Source organism: Phaenicophaeus curvirostris, chromosome 19 (genome assembly GCF_032191515.1).
Source record: "Phaenicophaeus curvirostris isolate KB17595 chromosome 19, BPBGC_Pcur_1.0, whole genome shotgun sequence".
NCBI lineage: Eukaryota > Metazoa > Chordata > Aves > Cuculiformes > Cuculidae > Phaenicophaeus > Phaenicophaeus curvirostris.
The window spans coordinates 14,260,194-14,283,772 of NC_091410.1; the positions used below are offsets into that span (position 1 = coordinate 14,260,194).

General features: G+C 51.9%; 1 protein-coding gene across 2 annotated transcripts in view; it reads left to right on the forward strand.

The window, feature by feature from the left end:
- The first annotated feature begins 1,741 nt into the window (after positions 1-1,741).
- TMEM104 (transmembrane protein 104) overlaps positions 1,742-23,579 on the forward strand; it is a 39,903-nt gene continuing 18,065 nt past the window's right edge. The window contains exons 1-7 of one of the 2 annotated variants that reach the window (XM_069872671.1): positions 1,742-1,851; positions 3,615-3,736; positions 4,258-4,339; positions 4,752-4,854; positions 5,246-5,326; positions 9,656-9,755; positions 10,522-10,627. In XM_069872671.1, coding sequence (XP_069728772.1) covers positions 1,807-1,851; positions 3,615-3,736; positions 4,258-4,339; positions 4,752-4,854; positions 5,246-5,326; positions 9,656-9,755; positions 10,522-10,627 — 639 coding nt within the window. In that variant the 5' untranslated portion in view covers positions 1,742-1,806. Of the gene's footprint in view, positions 1,852-3,614; positions 3,737-4,257; positions 4,340-4,751; positions 4,855-5,245; positions 5,327-9,655; positions 9,756-10,518; positions 10,628-23,579 lie in introns of both variants that reach the window. The other variant, XM_069872670.1, reaches the window with a different exon arrangement.

Genomic DNA, 23,579 nt, shown 5'->3' on the forward strand with positions numbered 1-23,579 from the left:
CAGGGCTGTATCAGTGCCCAGAGCCCTCCAGACCCAACAGCAGCAAGGATCTGCCCTGGCAGGAGCCATTTCACACTTCATGATGCTGCTGGTGGTGGAGGCGCCCTGCTCCGACACAGCGTGGGCCTAAAAGGGAAGGAAAGAGCGAGAAGATCCGGGTGCTGGGGGGAGATCAAGGACGGGGAGGCAACCTGGGTCCTGAGGAGAGGTCTGGGATAGGGGGAGGCAAGGCCGGAGGGGAGAACCGAAACCAGGAGGAGCCGCGGGGCCTGAGGGAGGATTGGGGCTGAAGGGAAGCAGGGCTCGAGGGAGCCCAGGGGCTGAACCTGGGGCTGGGGAGCGATCGGGGACCGAGAGGAGAACGGGGCCGAGGAGCAGCAGGACCTGAAGGCAACCAGGACAGGGGCCAAGATGGCGGCGGGGCCTGAGGAGGGCGGGGGGGTCACGTGGTCGCGGCGGCGCGGGCTGCGATTGGGCCCCGGAGTCACGTGGTCACGGCGGCGCGGGCCCGCGCCGCCGCGACCACGTGACTCCGGGGCCCAATCGCAGCCCGCGCTCTCTTCCCGCCCCACGCCTTCGCCCCGCCCCACCGTACGGTCACGTGACCCAAAAAAGGCCCGCCCCCTCCAGCGGTCACGTGTGCGGAAGACGCGCCCCGAGGCGGGAGGCGGGTCGGCCGGCCCGGGTCCGGTCCCGGGGCGGGGATGGGAGCGTCCCCCGTGCGGGGTGAGGCCTGGGGTCCCGGGGTGGGCAGGCCCCGGGCTTGGGAGCGGTCCTGGGACGGGGGGGCAACGTGGCCGGGTGCGGGACAGCACTGGGGGCCCGGGAAGAGGCTGGGCCGGGGGGTCTGGGCGCCAGTGGGCCCCCTCGGGGCTGGGTTCCCTCTCCCGGTGGGCCCCCTCGGGGCTGAGGCCTCCCTCCCGGTGGGTCCCCCCGGGACTGGGCCCCCTCGGGGCTGGGTTCCTCCTCCCGGTGGGTCCCCCCGGGGCTGGGTTCCCCCTCCCGGTGGGTCCCCCCGGGGCTGGGTTCCCCCTCCCGGTGGTTCCCCCGGGGCTGGGTCCTCCCCCTGTCCCGGTGGGTTCCCCCTCCCGGGCCGTGGTGTTAATGTGTCTGTGGTCTCGCTGCTTGCCCTCGGTTGGCTGAGGTTGCCCGCAGCGGCCCGAGCCGGGGCTGTTACCCCTGGAGGCGTTTGGCCTCTCTGAGGGCCGGCCGAGGGCTGAGCTCTCCCACCGGGTACCGGGTGTCCAGGTGCTCAGGAACCGGCTGGGGTTTTAGTGCTCTTAGAGCTGGGGAAGGGGCTTGAGCCCCGGGGCTCTGGGAGCAGTGAGGGCCCTGGGGCTGCTCAGCCTGGAGAAGAGGAGGCTGAGGGAGCCCTCATTGCTCTCTGCAGCTCCTGAGGGGAGGCTGGAGGCACGTGCTTTGTGAGGGTAGTGGTGGTGTGAGATCATCTCTAAGGCTGGCGTTCTTCTTCTTGAGGTTTTGGCATCCAAGACGGCCCCGCTGGCTCTTTGGGGAGGGTGAAGTTTGGTCCTCACGTGCTACAAAAAGGCAGGGCCTTTTGGTTCCTTTTAAACAAGTTTAATGGGTACGGGAGCTTCTTGCTGAGTGGGACACATCTGTCCAAAGGGCAGGGTCCTGCAATTCTCTTGGTCAAACATCACAAGACCGAGGCACGAGAGCTGACTCGTCAATTCCCCCTCTTTCTGACAAAGCTAACACGATTTTATGATGTTTCCCTAGGTTAAAGGCACCAGAAGTTCAAAACATCCTCCTCGCTGTGCTTGAAGCCTCCTCGCTGTTGTCACCATGGCTGGTGGCATCACGGACACAGGAGAGCTCTACTCTCCCTACGTAAGTTCCGTGGTTTGTGGGTTTGCTCACACACCTTTGCACAATCCTCTTCTCTTAGCGCCGTGTTTTCACTTTGTGCTTCCCCACAGACACAACCTCAGTGGTTCAAGATGCGATGGAGTCAAAGGGTGCTTAAAAGTGCTGAGTACTTGTAGTTATTGGGGTTTTTTACATCACGCATCCCTTTATATAATGCAAAGGGATGGTGTCTGCTTAAGGTGTAGTTCTAAAACTGTTAAAAGGAGCTTTATGTTCCATTCCTACTCGCTTTCCTTATTTTGTTAATGTTTTCATCAATGCAAATTGTCTGTGAAGCTGGCAGAAACTGGGGGGATCGTACATTGAAACTGTCCTGCTTTGCTTCTCTTTTTTAATTTCATATAACGTTTCCCCCAGCTTTCCTAAAGTTTACTTATTTGTAGCTGTTGCAGTAATTTGTTCTAAAGCACTTTAAAACCGGGAGTCAGGATGTTTCTTCCCTGTGATGTGGTGTTCTGTGAAACCGCAGAGCCAATTACTGCTTTCCTATGTTACTGGAAATACTAGTTTTCATAGCCAGAAGCTCTCATATGGTGTCAGCTTTTAAAAACAGTGCTTTGCAAATGTGGTTTTCTTCTGACATGAGCTCACTAAATACAGAACCAGTCATGAAATGTATGCGTTGGCTTCCAAATGCTTAAAAGCTTTCATCTCCATATTAAGGATTGAATTCAGAAGGACTGGATATTAGGCTGCAGAACTAGGTCACGGCTGAGAAAATGGAGAGCAAGGCAGGAACTGGGGCGTCTGGACCCTAAAGGATCAGCGTCACCTGCTCTTGTGTTTCCCAGAATCCAATCTTGAAGGCCAAACTCTCCTCTTTCCCTGAGGATGTCTGGCCAGGCTGAACACACGGGTACCGTTCTCATCTCTCTCTGCTTGACCAAAGCCAAGGAAAATCACCTGGGAGGTTTTTGTCAGGAGTGATTCATGGCTCTCGGCGCTTGAGTTGGGCTCGGGGAGCAACAGCACTGCCAGCTGGATGAAACCAACTTCCATGTGAGCTGCACTGGCTGATTTTTTGTCCTTCTGGGAGACTCATCAAAAGCTGAATTTGCTGCACTTGTGTCAGTGAGGGCAGGGCAGGAGTGCTCGCGGGGTCTCTGCGAAGCAGGTCTCCTGGTATTAATTGTTCCACACCCAGAAAAGTGTGCCCAGGCACAGCTCGTTACCGGCTCCCCTCTGGAGAGACTCTGACCTAGATGTTATTAAGGAAAAAACCCAACTTTGGGCAATTTTTGATCTGTAGTTTAGCTCAATTCATAGTCCTGGGGTTCTATCCGGGTGCCCCTGGGCAGGAAAACACTCATTGCCAGAAAGAATGCAATTCTTTCCCTTCCAGAAAAAGAACAAGAGGTTCTGAAAGGTAACTTATGTATATAGTCGTAACTGCTCAGGTTCAGGTCAGAAAAAACGGGGAGACCCCAATCCTTCTGGCAGAAGGCAATGAATTTGAAAACAACCAACTAAAAAGCTCAGGTGATTCATAACTTGAAAACTTAGAAAGGAAAAAAATATGTTTAAAAAAATTAGAAAAATGGAGCAGAATATCAGTTTCTCCAGAAACCTGCTGACCCCTGTTTGTTCTCTTTGGTTGTCAGTCCCCTTCTGTGTTTGTTTCTTGCTCAAGGACTGCTCTCTCTGAAATCCATACGTATGCGGTGCCTTGGATGGTCTCTGGCAGAGCTGCAGGCTCTGAGACCGAGTTCTGTGTCTCCTTGCAGGTTGGTCTGGTGTACATGTTCAACCTCATCGTTGGAACGGGAGCCCTGACCATGCCAAAGGCCTTTGCGACAGCGGGGTGGCTCGTCAGCCTCGTGCTCCTCATGTTCCTGGGATTTATGAGGTAGGATGTGAGCTTGTGTCTGTAGGAGATTGAGGGCTTGCCTGGGTGGAGCCATAAGGACAGGGCTGAGGCTTTCGCTGCTTTCCCATCATCCTGTCCCTCTGCTGCTTGAGCACTGGCTGTGTGGTTGTGTTCCCTGTTGACCGTGTTTGAGGGATGCGTTTTCTGTCTGCCTACAACACAGACTCATGGAATGGTTTGGGTTGGAAGGGACCTTAAAACCCATCCAGTCCCACCCCTGCCCTCGGCAGGGACACCTATCCTGGATGAGGGGCTCCAAGCCCCATCCAGCCTGGCCTTGAACCCCTCCAGGGATGGGGCAGCCACCCCTGCTCTGGGCAACCTGGGCCATGGGGCTACATCCTGATGATCCTATGAAAGACCTCCAGAAACGCTCTGTGTGTGGAGCTGGTGAAAGGGTCGTGTTCGTTTGTTCCTATGAGTAGATGAGAATGAGTCTCCATCTCCTTCATTGACGGTTCTCGGCTGTTAGTATTGATAGCAATTGCATTTCTCCCTAGCTACATGACTACGACCTTTGTGGTGGAAGCCATGGCTGCTGCGAATGCCCAGCTGCGGTGGAAGAGAATGGAAAAACGCAAGGTTTGTGTGAAATCTGCTGTTTTCTCTCATTCCTTTACCTTGTAGGACCTGCCTGAGATCCTTCTGCCTCGTTGCCTTGCCTCGTTAATAACTCTGTAGCAATAAATTCCTCCTGTACTTAACTTTGCTGTATAAAACATGGCTGTTGGCTCCTGTGGGATTGCTCATTAAAAACGGGATTTTCTGCTCCTGCTTTGAAACATCTCTCGTGCTGCTCACATTTCTTCCTGATGCTGCTCTCCTTGCCCAGAAGCGCTGCTCAGTGAGCATGGAGAGGTGGCAGCCGATATATTGGTGCCATTCGGAGTATGCCTAAGTCTATAAATCCTTGCTGATCTCAGGTCGTTTAACTGGGACAGGCTGGAATGTCCTTGCTTTTGTGGATCAGCTGTGGTCTGGTCTTTTCTTCCAGGAGGATGATGAGGATGAGGATTCTTCCTCTGGAGTGTCTGACACTGATGTTCTCCTCCAGGATGGCTACGAGCGAGCAGAGACGCGGCCCATCCTGTCAGTTCGTAAGTGCCCAGCTCATGCTTTCTCTGGATCCGAGAGCTCTTCTCCACAGCTGGGGTCCCACTGTGCTCTAGCGAGCAGAGCAGGACTCTGCTGCCCGTTTCACCCTGAATTCCACATGCACACATCCCAAAGTCCTTAGCACTTGCAAGATAAGATTAATTGAGAATTCAGCTCACCTCCTGCAGTCTGATAAAGATCTTTTCCTTCTAGGTCACATCTTACTTTGAAAATACTTTTAAACTAACTTCAGCAGAGTGCTTGGACTGGTGACTCTGCAGTCACATGTACCGTCCTTCAGACTTGCTAGAGCTTCCTGAGTGTCTTCAGATGGTCTGGCCTCAGGGTGTGTTGGAGGGACTGGTTGAAACACTTCTTATTTTCAACTTGCAGAGAGACGTGGCTCACCCAATATCTTTGAAATCACTGAGAGGGTGGAAATGGGGCAGATGGCTTCCATGTTCTTCAATAAAGGTAAGCAATTCACATTTTCTGAGTCCCTTCGTGTCCTCCTGCATGTTGTGTCTGGCTTTTGCTGAAGCTTGTGTGCCTTGCAGTGTGGGTTTGTGATGATTCCATCCAGCAGTGTCATTCCTTCTCTCTATGGGCTGTGTTCACCCCCCTGTGTAGGGTATTTATGGGCCAGGTGGGCCAGAACTGGCATGGAGGGGAGAGTGCTGGTGGTGGAACCACCAGAACTGACCAAGAAGCTGCACGTTATGAGCCCAGTTTTTCCAGATGAATAACTGTAAGTCAGTGCTGTTTCTGACTGCCCTTGAACTCACTCTGAACTTCGTCTGCCATCTGTGATCTGTGCTGTCTAAAGCAGTAAGGCCCAGCTGCAGTGTTCGTCAGCTCCATCTTGGCTGTATCACTCAAGAGTGAGATGTTGGGGCTTCCCTGAACCCCCTGAGTGGAGGGGAGAGACTTCTAAGGAGAGTCAAGAATTGCCTGTGTTTGAGGAGTTACCAGGAGAGCTGCTTGGGACAGGAACTGCTGGAGGGGGCCCTGGGGTAGGTGTGACAGGCAGCTGTCTTGTTTTTTTGTTTTAACTCTGTATGTCAGGGAACAACCAGAACCGTGCTGCAATAAAGCCGTGTTGCTGCCTGCAACAGAACTGCAAGCCACGGCGTTAGGTGCTCTGAAACTTGTTAAACAGTACATTGGCAATGCCGGGCAGAGCCAGAAAGCCATCAGGCACTGTGGCTGTGCCGGGCCCATTTCTTGTGGAAAGGGACATTTTCTGTTGTTCACTGGCCACCTCACAGAGACGTGATGGCTGTTTTGTTTCCACTGCGTTACAACGGCTTTATGCCAGTGTGAGACTGCTGCCTCTGGAGGAGAGCAGAGCTCCAGGAGTGGAGATCTTTGAACAATATCATGGCTGGTTTTGAAGTCCAATTTTGAGGAAAAATCCTTTTTGATTCCCCTGCATGCCTCTGATTTAAATCAGTTAGGACTGTCAAACTAATCTGCCTTGGATCAGGCTGCCGCTTGTCCAGTCAGAGCAGAGAAGAGGTGACTTGAGCGTGGACTGGAAACTTAAAAACATTTTGTTCCCAGTCTTGCCTGTAGCACTGGGTTGCTCTGACCTCAGGCAAGTTTTCTTGCTTGTAAAGAGTCACTGTGGGCGCTTCCTTGTCCCTCTGTCACCATGTGGAGAGTGATGGCTGGGAAGTGCTGTGGGAGCAAGCACCGTGTAACAGGGCTCGGCAGTTGCTGATGGTCCAGCTGCAGGAGGGCTGGGGATCACAGGAGGCAGAGCAAGGCCAGAAGACCCCTGCTTTGCATCTGCTTTCCCAGGTGAGAGGATAACAACCCCGCAAAGCCAGCCCGGCGTGGGGCAGTTGCCTTCTAGACCACTCTGCCTCTGTGCTGGCTGCCTCTCAGCCAGAAGAGGGTGCTGGAAATGCACTGATGTCCACTTCCTAGCGAAGGGATACCAACTGCTCAGTACTCTAATCTTAATCCCTCTTCTTGCTGTTGCTTTAGCTAGAGATATCTGAATTCCTCTATTAGGGATCCTTCCTGGACCCTGCTCAGGCCAGTGCAAGGGAGGAATCTCTGCAGGGAGGCAGCTGGAAGAGGTGCAGACCATCACTTGAAACAGCTTGTGACTTCCAGATGAGAGCAGGAACATGCAGCGAGGGGTCCAGGGCAGCCATAACTCGTTTGCTGCATTTCCTTTCCTTGGTGCTTAGCGAGGAAGCTCCATCCCTGTCCTGTTGCTGAGTCCTAGCTCAGGCAGCCTCTGGTCTGCTGAGCAGTGCAGAGAAGAGACAGGTGAAGTACCTCCCTCTGCAGATCTGGCTGAGGTGCTTCCTTTGGATGGCCTTCAGTAAAGGCCATTGCACTGTGACCAGTCCCTACTGCCTCAGGCTGGGAAACTGGGGCGCATGGGGAGTTCCTGGCTTCAGGCACAACCTCTGCCATTGCCCAGCTCGCAGACACCTGGGTCAGGGTTTGTCCACAGTACATGAAACATTGATGCCCCATCCCTTCAGGTGTTCAAGGCCAGGTTGGATGGGGCTTGGAGCCCTTGATCCAGTGGGAGGTGTCCCTGCCCGTGGCAGGGGTGGAACTGGATGGACTTTGAGGTCCCTTCCAAGCCAAACTATTTCATGATTCTATGATCCAAACCCCAGGTGTCTGAGGGCTTCAGAAGGAAGGTTGAGGAAAGCTTTGCCAGAGACCTCAAAGCTGCTGATTTCTAGCGAGTTCCCGGCTCCTTTCTCTTGACTGATTTGTATTTTCAGCGATCTGACAGGAGTTGGATCCGCAGTGCTGGGAGGGAAGCTGGGGATAAATCTCAATTTCAGGCTGTCTGCTTCCTTAAAGGGAGCTGCGAAGGCTCTGTGTGCACTTTCGAAAGAGCTGGCTCTGAAAAACTGCTTTCATTTATTTATTTCTTTATTCTGAACTGTGGGTGCTTTCTTCTGGGGCTGAGCAGCCGTTAATTGCAGTAATGGGTTCTGGGCGCATCAATCACACTATTTCCCCACAGGAAGTTATTGATTCCTTTCCCGTTTCTTGTCCAGTAATGGAAGTATTGATCGGGGAGGGGCGATAGCAGTTTATAAAAGAGCTGACTCTAAAGCCTTCCTGCCTTCAAGAGGATGAGTTTGGGAGGCGACTGCTGCCTGGATTTGCCACAGGCAGGGAGGTCGGCACTGGAAGGGATTCTGGTGTTTGCTGGTGGATACTGGCGACACTGGTGTGGCTTAGCTGGCCCTGTCAGCCTGACTGCTGTGTGTGGAGAGCGGCTGAGGCCGGAGATCCATAGCAGATCCCAAACATTTTATGCTAAGCAGGCTCAGCATGTTGAATAATTTATTTAAATGAAGGAGAAGGCCTGTTATATCCTGGCATCCAGAGACCCAGGATCAATGTGATGGCAAAACACGGTGAAACTTTGGGGCATCCAAGCACGGTAGAAATTTTTGCTTGTGTTCCTGAATGACGCTGTCCTTGTTCGACAGCTGTGAGGCTCGGGGAGGTGACTGTTTTGTCCATGCTGCATTAGGATAATGCCTCGGGTGGCATCGCAACTTGAAAGGATGGGCAGGTTCCTCAAGCTGTTTTCCTTCAATGTCAACTTACAAAATGAAACAAAGCTGTGGGTTTTTTTCTGCGTAGCTCTCCTGTCTCTAAACTAAAATATGTTCCAGTCTGGTTTTCCTTGGTGATGCTTGTACTGATTTGCTTGGAAGAAGAGAGTCCCGGGGTTTCATCAAGCATTTCTTCATCCCTGTGGCTCTCAGCCCTCCACAGCAGTGTCTTGTGCCCCAGTAAGGCTGCTCTGTGCCCCCAATTAACTCGTTTAAAGACTTCTTTAATCTCTGAGCTGAAGACAGGGCAAGCTTTGAAAATAACCAGCCTACCCATAAAAATGGAATTGGGGTAGGAACACGTGTTGGCAGTGTCGTGGTAACAGGGCTGCAGAAATGGGGTTTTAAAGCTTTGCAGGTTTGAATCTTGGCTCAAGTTGCCGATGGTGAGCAGCTCCGTTTCACAGAATCGTTTTGGGTGGAAAAAACCTTTAAGATCATCGAGTCCAACTGTTGTTCTAGCCCTGCTAAGTCCACCTCCAGACCATGTCCCTAAGTACAACATCTACTTGTCTTTAAACCCCTCCAAGGCTGTGGTATCAACCACCTCCCTGGGCGGCCTCTGCCAGTGCTTGACAACCCTTTCAGTAAAGAAATTCCTCTTGATATTCAACCTAAATCTCCTCTTGTGCGTCTTGAGGACGTTTCCCTTTGTCCTGTCAGTGGCTGCCAGGGAGAAGAGACCTTGTGGAACCCAGTCTCTGCAGGGCCGAATCCTGAATGTGGAAGCCCTGCAGGTTTGCGAGCAGAGGGTTTGGAACTGCAGAGGATTAAAAGCATCTTCTCTCTTCGTTTCACTGTTTGTCAAGCTGCACTCGCACCGAGTCTGTCAGCGAGATGTTTGCCTGTGGCTGTTCCAGGCTGACAGCTCATCTGGCAGATGACTTATGTGCGACCTGTTGGTCTTGCCCAGCGACCAGAGGGTGGGTTGAACTGGAGGGCCCGGTGCTGGGGCTGGTGCTGAGGGAGGCAGCGTGGGGCGCTGAGGCACCTCGTGTCCCCTCCGTTCCTGCCCTGAGGCTGAGTTCCTGAAGCTGCTGCTGTGACCCTGGGCTGGAGTTTGCTGCAGAAAGAATGAAACCATGGAGGCAAACTGTGATTTATTTTTAAGACCTTAACAAAGTTTTGTGTATTTGAAGCGTGGAGTTTAAGTCTCTGTTTACTCTGCTCTGTACGATGTTTGCTTTTTCTGCAGTGGGTGTCAACCTCTTCTATTTCTGCATCATTATCTACCTCTATGGGGACTTGGCCATCTACGCTGCAGCCGTGCCGGTCTCTCTCATGCAAGTGACCTGGTAAGTGTGCTCCCTGCCGGGGTTGTGCTGGCAGAGAGGGGCAGGCCTGGGGATCTGGAGTGAGGGATCTGACTGGGATCGGCTCTGCTTCCAGGAGAAAGGAGTGGAGCAATGACTCAAGGACAGCTCAGCACTTGCAGGTAGGACGGTGAAGTTGTCCCTTCTGCCTGCCTGAGAAGTAGCTGACCTGATTTTTTGAGTCCTCAGGTGTGAAGTACTTCCAGCTTCGACACTTCCAGGCACGGGACTTGTTGCTCAATAGTCAGATTGCAGTTATGTGAGATTCTAGCTTCTCTGTCTCTTTGGGTGAAAACTGAGGGGTGCGATGCTCACCAAGCCTGTGGCCAATGACTGGAGATGTTATGTGCTCTTAGCCTGGACTGAGACCAGTTCCTTTCCCAAAGAAACAGATGATGGAAGAGATGGGTTTGTTCAAATCTGGGCTGTGCTGGATTTGGACTCATGATTTGGACAAACTTCAGTGATGTGTATGTGACCTAAACCTGCTGTCCTGATGACCAAGTAACCAAACTTGTAAACAGCTGCAGGGAACTGAAGTATTTCCCTTTGAACGTGCGGTACTCAGAGACTCACTCTGCCTTACACAGCCCAGAAAATGTAAGGGGAGCGGGGGTTCAGGGAGGGAGAGGAGGAATGGATGCTTCAAATTTCTGCTCATTCTTCTTTCTTGAATGCTGGAGCAGGAAAGACGTCTGCTAGGAATTAATTAATTACTGTCTTTTGTTTCTCCCTCCACTCCCAGCAGCGCCACTGGCAACCATTCTTGCAATGTTGGAGATGGCACCAAGTACAATGATACAGACAAGTGCTGGGGGCCGATTCGACGGATCGATGCCTACAGACTCTATCTGGTGAGTTCCTGAAGCTGGGATTGCTGTTATTCCCATTAAAACCTGGCTCCTAGTGGACAGGGATCTTTTTCCTGTAGAGATAATGTGGCTCAAGTTAATAACAGCGGCGTGAAGTTTTTGGTTCAGTCTGACCTTTTTGGCCAAACGCTCCCTCTCTGTTCTTTGTGATGTAGCTTTGTTTTCATTTGGTGGCCATCAGAACGATCCTTGTGATTCTGAGTTTGAGTTCTGTCTCTCCTGTTGTGTGGGTTTATGTCATTTAAGAGTGTGATGTGTCTGTGCCAAAGGGAGGGGGCTTTACAGCAGCAGGCTCAATAATTGTTGTTTTGAGAAACCTCTTGCCAAGACACTGGAGTGTTTTAAGCTCTCTGGAGTGCTTTCTTTATGTGACTACAGTTGTTTAGGCTGCAGGAGAATCTGATTTTTGAGAGATGATGGAAACGGCGCACTTACACAGCATCCAGTGCTGTGCGCTGCCTCGGTAACAGTTTCTGTCTGCTTGAGGTTTGCCATCCTCAGTGGCATCTGTCACCGTGCTGGGGTTCTGCTGGAAGCCAAGGTGTTTCCCAAAGGGTGAGGCACGTTTCTCTTGAGCCTGGGGGGAGCTGGGTGCTCATACATGGAGACAGATGTCAGTAGGGCGAAATGGAAGGGCAAGGTGCGCAAGTGCCATGTTGTGTGGCTGCTGTTAAGGGTCCAGGTTTGGATTTTAAGGAAAAGAAGTGAAGGTGACCCTGTGAGCCTGCAGAGAAATCCAGGGGGAAAGCCTCTCGGAAGCGATACTGCAGTTGGTTCATTTTGGACATGCAGTGGATCGCAGTCCTGAGTGCTCTTGTTCCAGCGTTATTGCAAAAGTAAGAGCTGGGCCTCAGCAGTATCAGTAAGTGTCAAAGCCTGGTTAATTATTTAAGAGCAATATTATTGCTTTATTAAATCGCGCCTTGGTCTGTTTCTTTAAAACTTCCAGAAGATGGAAGATTTCCTTCCTGAATTTCAATAACTCTCCCCGACCCAGCAGAAGGAGCGAGTCAGGAAAGGCAGACGTGCATTAATTACTGCCTGCGTCTCGCAGCTATCGGAGCTATAATTCATGAAGATAATTATTGTTAGGACTTGAAAAATTAAAAAAATTAAGACTGCGTAAGCGTTCGCCTTGCCGTCTGCGTACGTAACTCCCTGAGGAGCTTTTCTCTCTACTTGTCTCGTGTGGATTTGGAGCATAAATATCTGCAGAGTCTTTGGGGGTGGTTAATCCTCCCTGCTCAGTAACTGAGATGAGGGTTTAAGCGCTTTTCTCTTAGAGGTGGGGAGGGGCTGTCTGTGGGAGAGCCGAGCAGTGGGTGGGTTACAGCAAGGGTCCTGCTTCGCTGTTGGGTGTCGATTGTGGTTTTCCGTTAAGGGCTGTGATGGTTCTTACTGGGTGGGGATGGGAGTAAACTGGGGCTGGTTGAGCCTCCAGCTCTGCAGTCCCACTCCCTGCTTGCCCTGTGTGGTTTTAGTCTTTGGATGAGGACTTCCTAGAGAGGGGTAAGGGATGTGATCATTCATAACACATTTAGACCGCAGTACCAATGCCATCTTCAAGTCTGGCTGCTCTGATGTGACCCCGCTGGCTGTGATTTCCCCTCGCTGCCCTTTTTGCTGTGTGCAGAACCGGTGAGCACTGGTGAGAGCTCTTAAACGCTCCAAGAGAAACCCAGGGAGGACAGGGGTATGGAGTCGCTTGACTTCAAGCCAAAAATCTGATAGCAAGACACTGTAACCACCTCTACAAGTGTTGTCTGGGCTTCTTGTGTGTGGAAGTGGAGTCTTAGACAGGCAAGGAAAGCCGAGAGCTGCTGGTCCAAGGGGGAAGAGGTGCTGGGAGATGAGTAGGGGTGAGGTGTGTCCGAACTCATTGCTGTTCTGGTCCCAGGGGGTTGGATCCATGGAGAACGTTCACTCTTTTCTGGACTTCTTTTCTTTTTGAGTTCTTGCTTGTTGGAATAACTGGGATTCCACGTTTCAGTGAACAAACAAGGTCTCTTTTTGCAGGCTAAGTTCCCCTGTGGCAAGGGGACAGATGGACACTGCGATCCCCAAAGACAGCAGCCGAGTGTTTTGGATCAGCCTGTTTGTCCTAGATGCCTGCATATAATTTTCTCACCTCGCTTTAGTGCTGCATTCAGATTTAAGTGACTTTTTAGGAGCAAGACGGGTGGGTGTAACCAGACCCTCCTGCCTGTTCTGGTGAAACAGGTCTCTGGCCGTAGTGTTCTATTCCTTATGCTGTTTCTGACCTCACAGAAAGCCTTTTTTGGTCTATGAGGAGAAAGAATCTATTTGAGGTTTGCTGAGAAGATGGTGCCAACGGGAGCTGTCTCGTGCCAAGCACCACTGCTCTGCCAAAGAGCCGTGCTGCCTTCCTCCTGTCGGCTCTTTTCTCCCAACACTGTGTCTTCTTTTGACAAAACCCATTTCAAACATTGACTCTTGGAGGGTGGGGGTGGGGAGGCGAATAATGACTGATATAAAAATCCTATTTCACGGTTTATTGTCCAAAAAGGGCTCTGGAAGCCGTCTCTGCTCTGATCACTGTGAATGGAAGCTGAAAACTATGTACATAATGAGAATATTTAGACAGATTAAATTCTTCTCTGGAGACTTTGCTCGTCAGTGCAGCATCTTTATTGCTGCTCCGGAATTTCACACCTAAGTGTGGCTGCAGAGTCTTCGGAGACCGTGAGGCCCCTATTAACCTTTCTCTGAACAAATCTTTATCTCGCTTCTTGTTTGTAACTCGCCTTGAAAAATAAAGGCTGGCAAAGCAAATAAGGCAAGACAGACTGGAATAGACTTTTGCTCCTGCCCCATCCCTTGCTGCTAATATTTGCCTGCTCTTTGGGACCACAGGAGTCCTGGGGGGGGTGGAAAAGCGAGCCTTGCTGCGCTGTCCCACGCCTGCGAGGGCAGGACCGTGCCGGGCAGAGCAGCTGGAGGAAGGGCCGGTGGTAGATGGCCCAGCGACCTTGTTGAAGGCGAGCACCGATTACGGTTAAAGCAGATGGATGGCTTTCCATCTCCACTCTAGCACCGTCACCGCACTGTCACGTCCTCGGCAGCTGAAGTGGCTCCCGAGTCCCTGGGCTGTCTGGATGGCAGCGCTAAGGACAGGGTCGTGTTCTCTCCACGCTGGATTCACGCTCTGTCCTGCATTCCCTAACGTCAGCTGGATGTCAGCTGCAGGGAAGGGGCAGTGGATTTGAGTTTCAGATCTCTCATTCCGACACTTCCTTGTCTTTCTGTTCCGGGGATGTAGGGGTGTGACATGATCATCCCTGTTTCTAGAAAGCAGATACTGAGACAAATAGGAGATTAAATCCTGGGGCTCGGCAGCGTTCAGAGTGTCTGCTCCAAAACGCATTCATGACCTGGCAAACGGCACTTGTCTTCTGCACCAGGGCAGCTGTCGTGGCTGAAACCTCCACTCTCTTCTCATCCCTCCTCTTCTGGCAGTCTGGGGCCCAATGTCTTCCTGTGATGGAAAAGAAACTGCTTGAATTCTCAGGAGGAGCCGTGCCCCTTTCGGGAGAGGCGCTGGCACAGGTACTGCCGGTGGCCTGGCTCGGTAGCGCGTCAAAGCTCCTGGGTGCGTCTGTTCTGTCTGCGTCTCTGGGGTTTGTAGCTGACTGGGAAAGGGACAGAGCATCCGCTCGTGCCGGCTCGCAGATGCTGCAGTATCGCAGGCAGCCCAGCGGGCGCGGGCCGAGCGACACTGGGAGCGCAGATGGTTTAATGGAGATTATCCCAGTCGGAAACGTGCTTGTGCAGTGAATAAAATGAGCGGGCATGCAGGCAGTCACTGTCCCCCTTTAGGAAGGGACAATGTCACCCCGGCCTAGCGCTCTGATCGGAATACCCAGCGAGTGGAGCGGGGCTGGGCTGCGGCAGCAGGAGGGTGAGGAAGGTGGTCTGAGGACACGCACAGTCGCTTGGTGCCAGCAGAACTTAATCGGCAGCTGCAAAGGCTGAACTGATAAGGCTTGATGTAGATCCCGTCAGTCTCGGCGCGGTGCTGCCTTCCTGGGCTGTTGGGCTGCAGGCAGGAGCACCGTGCTCTGTGCTGCTGGTGTACGTGCTCTGCTTCCCTCCTTGGTGTTTCTCCCTTCTGACTGCTGTGTGTGTGTGTGCAACCCTGCTCTGGGTTAAGGTACTGCTGATTTTTGTTGTCAAAAAACATCTTCCCAGATAAATTTGCCTGCGCTTGGGTGGTTTTATCAGCTTGTTCAGTGCACGAGACTCTGGTGGCCTCTCTGTCCATCTTTCCAGCTCACAGTTCCCTTCTGGCCCTGGTGGGCTTTGGTTGTGGACTTTTTGTCTTATTTTTTATCTCCCAGGGGAGCCCTCCTGGCAGCACTTGAACATCCCTGCTCAATCTAAGCTGTCTCATGCCATCAGGGAGCTGGAGCAACAGAGCTGGAGCAGAGTGCTGCGAGCAGAGTGCTCCTTCCAAGGACACCTGGGTTTGCTCCACTTGTTCCCCTCACAGCAAGCGCTTCTCCTCTGCCCTGCAGCATCCAGGAACAAGTGGGTCACAGCTGCTCTCTCCTGGATATTTATTCTTCCAGGTCTCTGTCTGGAGACCTTGAGAGCTGGCAGTGGGGAAGGAGCTGCTTCCAGGGTGGTGTCTGGAGCAGGGAGGGCTGATTGCACAAAGCATCAATCAAAAGCCTTTGGGGTGCTTGCCCTGGGATCCCAGGGTGAGCTGGGGGGAAGGAAGGGAAGCTGATGGAAGCTCTCCCTACTGGTGTGAGGCATTGTTGTATTCCAGGTTAGCCCATCTTACAGGAAGGAGGCAGCAGGGCTGAGGCTCTGTTAGCTGTCACCTTGTAGGAGTTACTCGTGGTGAGACCTTCTTGCCAAAGATGTTGCATTATTTTCCCGCAAATGCTCTGAATTGTTTTGTTATGATATCGATATGGAGGTAGAGACTAATGTACGCAAAAGGGGGCTGCTCCTTCTTTGCACAGATCCAGTTCTGAAAGCCTTCAAAAGAGGGAAAAGCCTTGCGCGGATCTGGAATATTGTGCCATTTCTGTATGAACAGGCACCTGAGTTTTGAGCTGTTGCTGTGGCAGGAGAGGAATTAGCACTGCGTTAAGCATAAATATCCGTAGCCCGAATTGTTTGTTACAGGTGCCTCTGAAATACAGCTTCGCTTGGCGCAAAGCCCAGCCTCCTGGGCTGATTGGAGTCTTCTCATGCCTCTCTCCTAGTCGGCTTCCAAAAAGTAAGGTCAGTTAAGTTGCTGCTTCGCTCTGAAGTGGTTGAAGAAGGACAGGAGCCAAGTTCGTTTAAAATAGATGGTGTCTGGGTGTGGGACGGGAAGGCAGCTCTCAGCAGTTTTGTATTGTGCAACTAATAAGGCTGCAATTGGCATGCGGCCTCGTTAATATGGCATAAATCCTGCCTCCTTCATCCTGGTCCATTCCTCTGCTATGGGTTTGTCAATAAATCCTTTTGATTGCTCTCTTCTCATCTGCCAGTGGCACAAACATGCTGTGCTGGAGTTTCCCACACCCCTTGCAATTCCTAAGGCAAAGGGAGTTTCAAACAATAGCTACCCTTGCAAATAAGAGGCTTCTGCTGACCTGTGGTGTTGTGAAAGTGGGATATAAACTTGTACTGGTGAGCAGAGAGCTGGAGCTCAGTCTCTGGGGTGGGATTTTTCTTACTTTGCTTGTAACTGGTTGCATTTTGAGTAAAAGAAACATCAGCCACAAGGGATGGCTCTGCGCTGCAGGGTTGGGTGGGAGTCAGCCCTTGGTACCATAGGGGAGCAATGACAAGGCCAGGGACTGAAGTAACTAAGTTTGAAGGATTAGCTTGTCTCTTTTCACAGGAAAATCAATAGTCCAGGGGACTGGAATGTGTTTTCTGCACAGAGCTGTCTGCTCACTTCATGATGAGGAGTGTTTTTTTCCTTAAGCAGAGCTTGGGTTGCGCTGTCACTTGGAATCAGAGAATCATAAAGTGGTTTGGGTTGGAAGGGACCTCACAGCCCATCCAGTTCCACCCCTGCCATGGGCAGGGACACCTCCCATGGGTTAGGGGCTCCAAGCCCCATCGAGCCTGGCCTTGAACCCCTGCAGGGATGGGGCAGCCACAACCTCTTTGGGCAACCTGCATCAGGGCCTCCCCACCCTTGTTGTGAAGAATTTTTCCCTAAGATCTCATGTCAATCTCCCCTCTTTCAGCTGAAAACCATTCCCCTTCTCCTCTCCCTGCGCTCCCTGATCCAGAGCCCCTCCCCAGCTTTCCTGGAACCTCCTTCCGTACTGGAAGCTGCTCTAAGATCTCCCCGCAGCCTTCTCTTCTCCAGGCTGAACAACCCCAACTCTCTCAGCCTGTCCTCACGCAGGAGGTGCTCCAGCCCTCACATCATCTCTGTGGCCTCCTCTGGACTTGGGCACTGAGCTCTTCCGAAGGGCCAACTCTTCCCCCGGCCTCTCCAGCTGTGTGGAAGCGCAGGGTGTGGTGCTGCTGGCTGGGTGCCTGGCCAGATGTTCTGCACTCTCAAGAGAATCAGGGTGGCTGCTGAGATGAGCAGAGGCTCAGATGCGCTTGGCCTCCCCACAGAAGACCATCCTGCATGCTTCATTGCCTTTTTTTTCTCAAGTGATGATGGATGGTGAGCATGAACCTTGGAAGCAAGCCGGCCAAACCCATAGAGCAAAGAAGCAGCCCTAGGTATGTCTCTGCTTTTGTGTTCTTCCTGCAGTTCTGAACTCACCAGCTCTGTTTGTTGGGCCCCAACTGCAGCCCCTGCTGCCCGCCAGAGCCTCCCAGGCGAGGCTGAGGAGCCAGGCTGCTGCTCTTCCTAAATAAAGCTGTCCTTGGAGTAAGGTCGCTTGGGCACCAGGCACCGAAGCTGACGCTGTTCTCTCTTGATACTGAGATCCCAGGGCAGGAGCCAGAACTGATGTCTGTCTGCGATCACCCCCGTGCTGCACAAGTCCTAAAGGTTTAAAAGGGCCTTTTACAATTCCCGTCCTACCCTGGGCTGTTCCAGCAGGCTTGCAGATCTTTCATTTCTGGAGCACCTTTGTGGAAAATATGTAATAAATGCGTTTCCCCTGTGCAGGGTTATTTGTGCAGCGCCAATGTCGGCCTCCCAGATTCCAGGACCAGTGCTGGGAGATGCTGTGTGAGCCACTTTCCCAACAGCAGATTTTCCAGTGTTTGTGTGAGGCTTTAACACCGGTTCTGTTTTTAAACAGAGCTCTGACCTTGCTGCCTGCCTGATTCGCACCAGCGTTTTCATGGAGTCAGACAGCAGCCTTGCTCTCCCCTCCCCTGAAATTATCATCAGTTCCTCCACAACCAGGTGCAAAGTGGCCGGGCTGGAGAGCGGGGCCGCTCGGAGCATCTCCAGGGGCGATGACAGAGAGAGCCCTGGGCAGACCCCTGTCTCTTTCTATTCCTAAATAAGTCTGCAACTTCTGAACATCCTCCTAAATTGCGGTCCGTGTCAGGGTGAGATCACTGACGCTTTTATCCTAAAATGTGGATTTTTGGACGACATCAGCAAATCCCACACGTGGCTCCTGCTTCTGTAAGCAGGACTATAAATACGAATAATGCAGCTGGGATTTATCTTGTACGGTGGGGTCGGTGTAATGCTCTCAGGCAGAACTTATCCCTCACGCCTGTTGCACCAGTTTGGTGTGCGGGGGAAGGCAGAGCAGAGGCTGGGAGTGGGCAGGCTCCTTGTCAGCCCCAGGCATTCTTTATCTCTCGTTTCTGTGCTGCTGCAGAGTAGTTAGGGAGGGTGGGACAGTTTCTTTCCCTTCAGGCAACTCCGGCCTGATGCAGGGAATGGGGTAGCTGTCCTTGAAGCTGCATTCCCCAGGCAGCCGAAGAGCAGCGAGAAACTTGGCTGAGAAGTTTGTAGGGGGGGAATAACGGCTCGGTGGTGGAGGCAGTGTCTGTGTCGAGGAAGGAATGGGGTTGGTGGCTGTCGGGTGCCTTGCTGGACCCAAGGATCTCCTTGGCAGCTGGTTGCTGTGTTTGCCAGACCCCCTATGCATCCATGCTGGTCCCTGTGTCCTTGCTTTCTGCTGTCCAACCCAGGGGCTTTTGTGTCATAGGATCATGGAATCATTTGGCTGGAAAAGCCCTTTGAGATCGTTGAATCCAACTGTACCTGTCCAGTACTAAACCATCCCTGATGAGCATCTCATCTACTCATCTTTTAAATGGTGATGCCTTCACATTTGGTTGTAGGGAACTTGTTAATCTCTTGTACCGTGCTAATATAGTAAATTAGGGAGACATGGGCTAACCCTGAAGGTCTTAGGAAGGAGGGAGGCTCCATTCCATAAATCGGGGTGGGGGAGGATTCAGCCAGACCTGGCTCTGGAGCTCCTCTGCTGTCCTTCCAAGTATCCCAAACCAAGTGTTTGGCTCTCCTGCACCTCCAATCTACTGTGTGTTCAGATGCAATTAGGAGATGTGCAATAAGAAGGAGCCAGGGGTCTAGGAGGTGGTAAAGTGATTACGAGATGCTGCAAATGGCTGTGCCATAAATACTCTGATGATGAAAAGTTAGCTGCCAGTCACCTCGGGATTATTGCTGGCCTCCATCTTCCTCTTGTTGTGAGAAATGATAATGGAAGTGTATTTACCCCAGAGAGTGCAAGCTTGCTGCTGGCTGGGATCCCGTGCGCCCCAGCTGTACCGGGGACTGCAATCCTCACACCAAATGACTTTCTGAAAACGCTTTGTGCCTGGATTTCTTCACTTGAAGTGGAGGAAGAGCTGGTTTTCGAGGGTGTTCTTTCCAAAGTGGAAAGTCTGGCTGCTCCTTGCTGTGTTGGATGCCCAAGACGACCATGGCCTCCTGTGAGGTAGGACAAGCTGTGTGTCCCGAGAGCAGCGCATTCATTACTGGAGCTGCTGTGGCAGCAGACGCCTGCCGCACTCAAAGCATAACTGCCCTTGTTTCTTTATCTATAAATACTCCTCGCGGGCTGTCTGGCAGTTGCATCCCCTCTTTGTTGTGACTTCCTGGCTCTGCAGGGGATCTGGAGGTTCAAATCCCTCTTGCCTGTGTGCTCCTTTGAGCAGTCCTTGTTCTGGTGCTGGGTTATCTCTTTTCAACCAACTTTGAGCTGTGTAATCGCTTGTCTGCTGATAACTTGCCGCCTATCAGCACGGCCCCTGCAGCCGCTCTGCCTCCAGCCTTGAGAGGCTGGGAATCTTCAGCTTTACTTTTTTCCCCAGCAATCTGAAAAATCTCCTTTCTGAGCAGTCAGGCTCCTTTCTGTGTTTATATTTGCACTGCCCGCTGCAAGGGGTGAAGCTTTACCAACGAAGGCTTGGATCGCTGCCCTTGCTGCTGTGCCATCTGGCTCTCTAGCTTGAGATATGAGCTCATGCAAGAGGAAAACGTGGCCCTGTCACCCTGGTGAAGGGGAGGGGAGGTGGCAGAGGGGCGCTGCATTGCACTCGAGACCCTTTTCCCTTGGTATGTTTTGGCTGAGAAGTGCTGCAGCCCGGCATGAGCAGCTGGAGCCCAGCGCCACCAGAGGCTGCGGGTGGGCACTGGTGTAGCTGCAGGTAGCTCTGAAACGTTATAAAGCTCTGCTCTCTTTATTGAGGAGTCCCAAATGGGAGTGGGTAAAACACCTTGGAATTAGTGTTTCTGTCTGAAGTCAGACTTAAAAATTCCCTGAGGATGTGAACAAGGACACCAGGGAACCTGCTTTTCTGAAGAATCATAGAATCGCTTGGTTGGAGAAGACCTTTGAGATCCTTGAGTCCAACCATCACTGCCTACTACTAAACCATCCCTGACCACCTCATCCACCCGTCTTTTAAACCCCTCCAGAGCTGGGGGACTCCAAAACCTACTAGGCAGCTTCTACCAGGGCTGAGAACCCTTTTGGTGAAGTATTTGTTCCCAATGTCCAATCTGAACCTGTCCTGGCACAACTTGAGGTCATTTCCTCTCGTCCTGTCTCCTGTCACTTGGGAGAAGAGACCAACCCCACCTTGCTACAACCTGCTCTCAGGCAGTTGTAGACAGCAATGAGGTCTCCCATCAGCCTCCTCTTCTCCAGGCTAAACAAACCTGGGTCCTTTAGCTGCTCCTTATAACACTTGTTCTCCAGCCCTTCCCATCTCTGTTCCCCTTCTCTGGATGCGCTTCAGCCCCTCAATGTCCTTCTGAAGAAGATGGGTCCTATTCAAGCTTCCAACCCAGGATCAAACCTCTGACCTGTGTTGATGCAGGTAAATCCCATTTTGCTTTTTGAGTTGTTTTTTACCCTAGATGTCTCTAAATGTACTCCAGAGGAGAGTGGGAACAGTGGTGGGAACAGAGCCTGCAGTCCCTGGCTCTCCTGACATCTTGTTTGAATTCTGGTTTTGTTGTATTGTTACGTCTGTCCCTTCTAGTGCTGATCTGGGTTGTGAAATAGCTCAGCTTGGGGACACCTTGTGGAAGCAGAGAGGGTGTCAGAATTGTCGCTTCTGACAGCGCGCGCGCGAAATGTTATTCTTGGGTCTGAGCGTGGAGTCAAACAACACTTCCTCAGGGAGGTGCTGGTTCAGTAGAGTTTGTGTCTTCCTCTCCATATCTTTGCTCTGGGAATGCTGCAAACCTGTAGTGCCATATAAAGTACTCGGCGCTCAGCTTTCCAGCCAAGGTGCCAAACCATTCCATGGCTCTGGGATTCTCTGTTGAAGAAGAGAGCACTGCAACATCTTCACCATCTTCCTATTCAAACTAAGGGATCCTTGCTCTGATATCTGACACCTATTAATGTTGCACTGCTAGGAGATCCCTGTGCCACGCAAATGCATTTGTTAAGGAGCTCTCATACTCTTCTTGCTCTGCTCATGGAGCAGTTGCTGCACTGACCGAGCTCGATCTTCCTGGTCTCACCTTGCTCAGGTAAATACCCTGCTCCTGCCCGGCCTGTCTGAAAGTGTCCAGGCTCTGAACCAACAAGAAACAGGAGTTGCTGTGTTGAATTCACTACTCGGCAAGCGCCAGAGACAGATGCAGTGCTTATGGGTGAGTTTCTGGAGCATGAAAACAAGCGAGTTCTGATGACAGTTAGGAATGAAGCTGGTTTTCAGATGGTCCTGTTGCAAATATATGCAGGCACTGGCCATGATGCTGGATCTGCTGCGTCTGATACGCGAGGCAGCTGCAGTTGGGGTGCTAATTGTGCTTCCTGAGCCGTATTGGCTTTGCCTGTGAAAGCCGCATGCTGGGAAGCAGCTGAAAGCTATTGAGCTGTCCTGGTTCAGAGTGATGGATGGACCCTTCAGGTCCATAAAGAACCTGTAGTCAATACAGCCCTCTGGCTGGCTTGGAGCACATTTGTACGGTCTGAGAGGCTCTTGGCGTTTGCTGGCCATCGCTGAGTGGTGGAGAGCTCTCTTGGTGGTCCTCTTGGCTACAACTAAGCTGATAAAACCAGCCAGATGTCCTATTAACGCGTCATATTTTGCTTTTTTTGAGATAAGCCAATAAACAAGGTTATGTAACCAAGTTTTAACATAAGAGCTTTAATAGAATATACTTTTAGCAATATCTAAATATATATAAAACACATCCTGGTCAGGGCTAAGCCCCAGCTTGCTTCCCCTGGGGCAAGAAGGCTCGAGTTGACCAACTTCCTTTTCATGCTGAAATATGGAGAGCTGGTGCGTGCGATGGCTGGGGAAGTGGTGTTGGCTGAGCAGCTGGCCAAGAGGGACCTTGGTCCTGAACTGTTATGGCCTGGCATGGTGGGAGGAATGGATTTGAAGACCCTCCCAGGGCTTGGCCAAGCTGGTGCACCTCTCATGGCTCCTGCTAGCCCGCAGGGAGGAGAGTCCTTTGGGATGAGGAGCTGCTGCCCCGTCCTCTGCGCCTGCTGGCTTCTCATTTTCTGTCTGGAAATGGCACTAAAAGCAAGAAAAACGTTGTTTGAAAATCACTAACTGGGTCCTCATGCTGACTTTTAACACGGGAAAGGAAGGGAAAATAAAGGCTTTGGTGTCTGTTGCATTTGGTGTCTGCGTGTGGGTGTCCCGTGTGCCCTCCACAGCGAGCCTGGCTCTCCTCATTTAACGGAGGAGCTAGAGAGGAATTAGGGAGCCACTCTTCATGGCCAGTCATCTGCAAAAACACAGCCGAGGTTCCGCTCTGCCCTCCTGGGAATATGAACAGGTTTAATAGCTCTGATCCTCTTCCTGAGCTGAGGGGACTTTGTTTAAGTTTAGGGATGAACCAGCCACGTGCGCCTGCTTATTTCTGACAGGAACCCACTTCACTGGCAGAAGAATCTTTAATCAAAGCAGACGAGGCTCCTTGTGCCTTAGTTTAATTTGCGGGAGCTCAGTAATAGAGCTCTGAACTCCTAGGGAAGCTGTCGGCTGGTTCCAGGGCTGAAGTGGAAGACTTGGGTGTGTTGGGCTCCTGGCAGGGCTGGCTGCGTTCGCTGTGTGGGGTTTGAATTGCTCGTGTAATGAAGCACTTCGTGAATTATATCCCTCCAGGGAAGGCTTGAGCTTGGAAAACATCGGGTAGGAAGTTTAGCTGTGTGTTGGAGGTGCTTATTTGGGCTTGCTTTTTCCTTAGGGAGAAGTTATGGAGCTAATTAACTTAATGGGTTGGGGGAGCATTCAGGTGTCTGGCGCAGTGGGATGGAGAAAGGAGACAATCTCCTCCGAAGCGGCACAGTCTCTTCTCATCCTTTTGAGGATGAGGTTTTTAATAGAATTCCTGGCCTTGGGATTCTTCTGAGGGTCAGCGATGGGATTAGCTCTAATCTAGCGACCGAGTCCTTGGCCCTCATGTCCTGGTTATCGGTGAGGAACTGATCCCTCTTCCCTGACCTGTACTGAATCCCACAGAGCTGAGCACAATGTCCCTTTGAAGTGGTGTTAATCTGGCTGTTCAATGTCTCCTTCT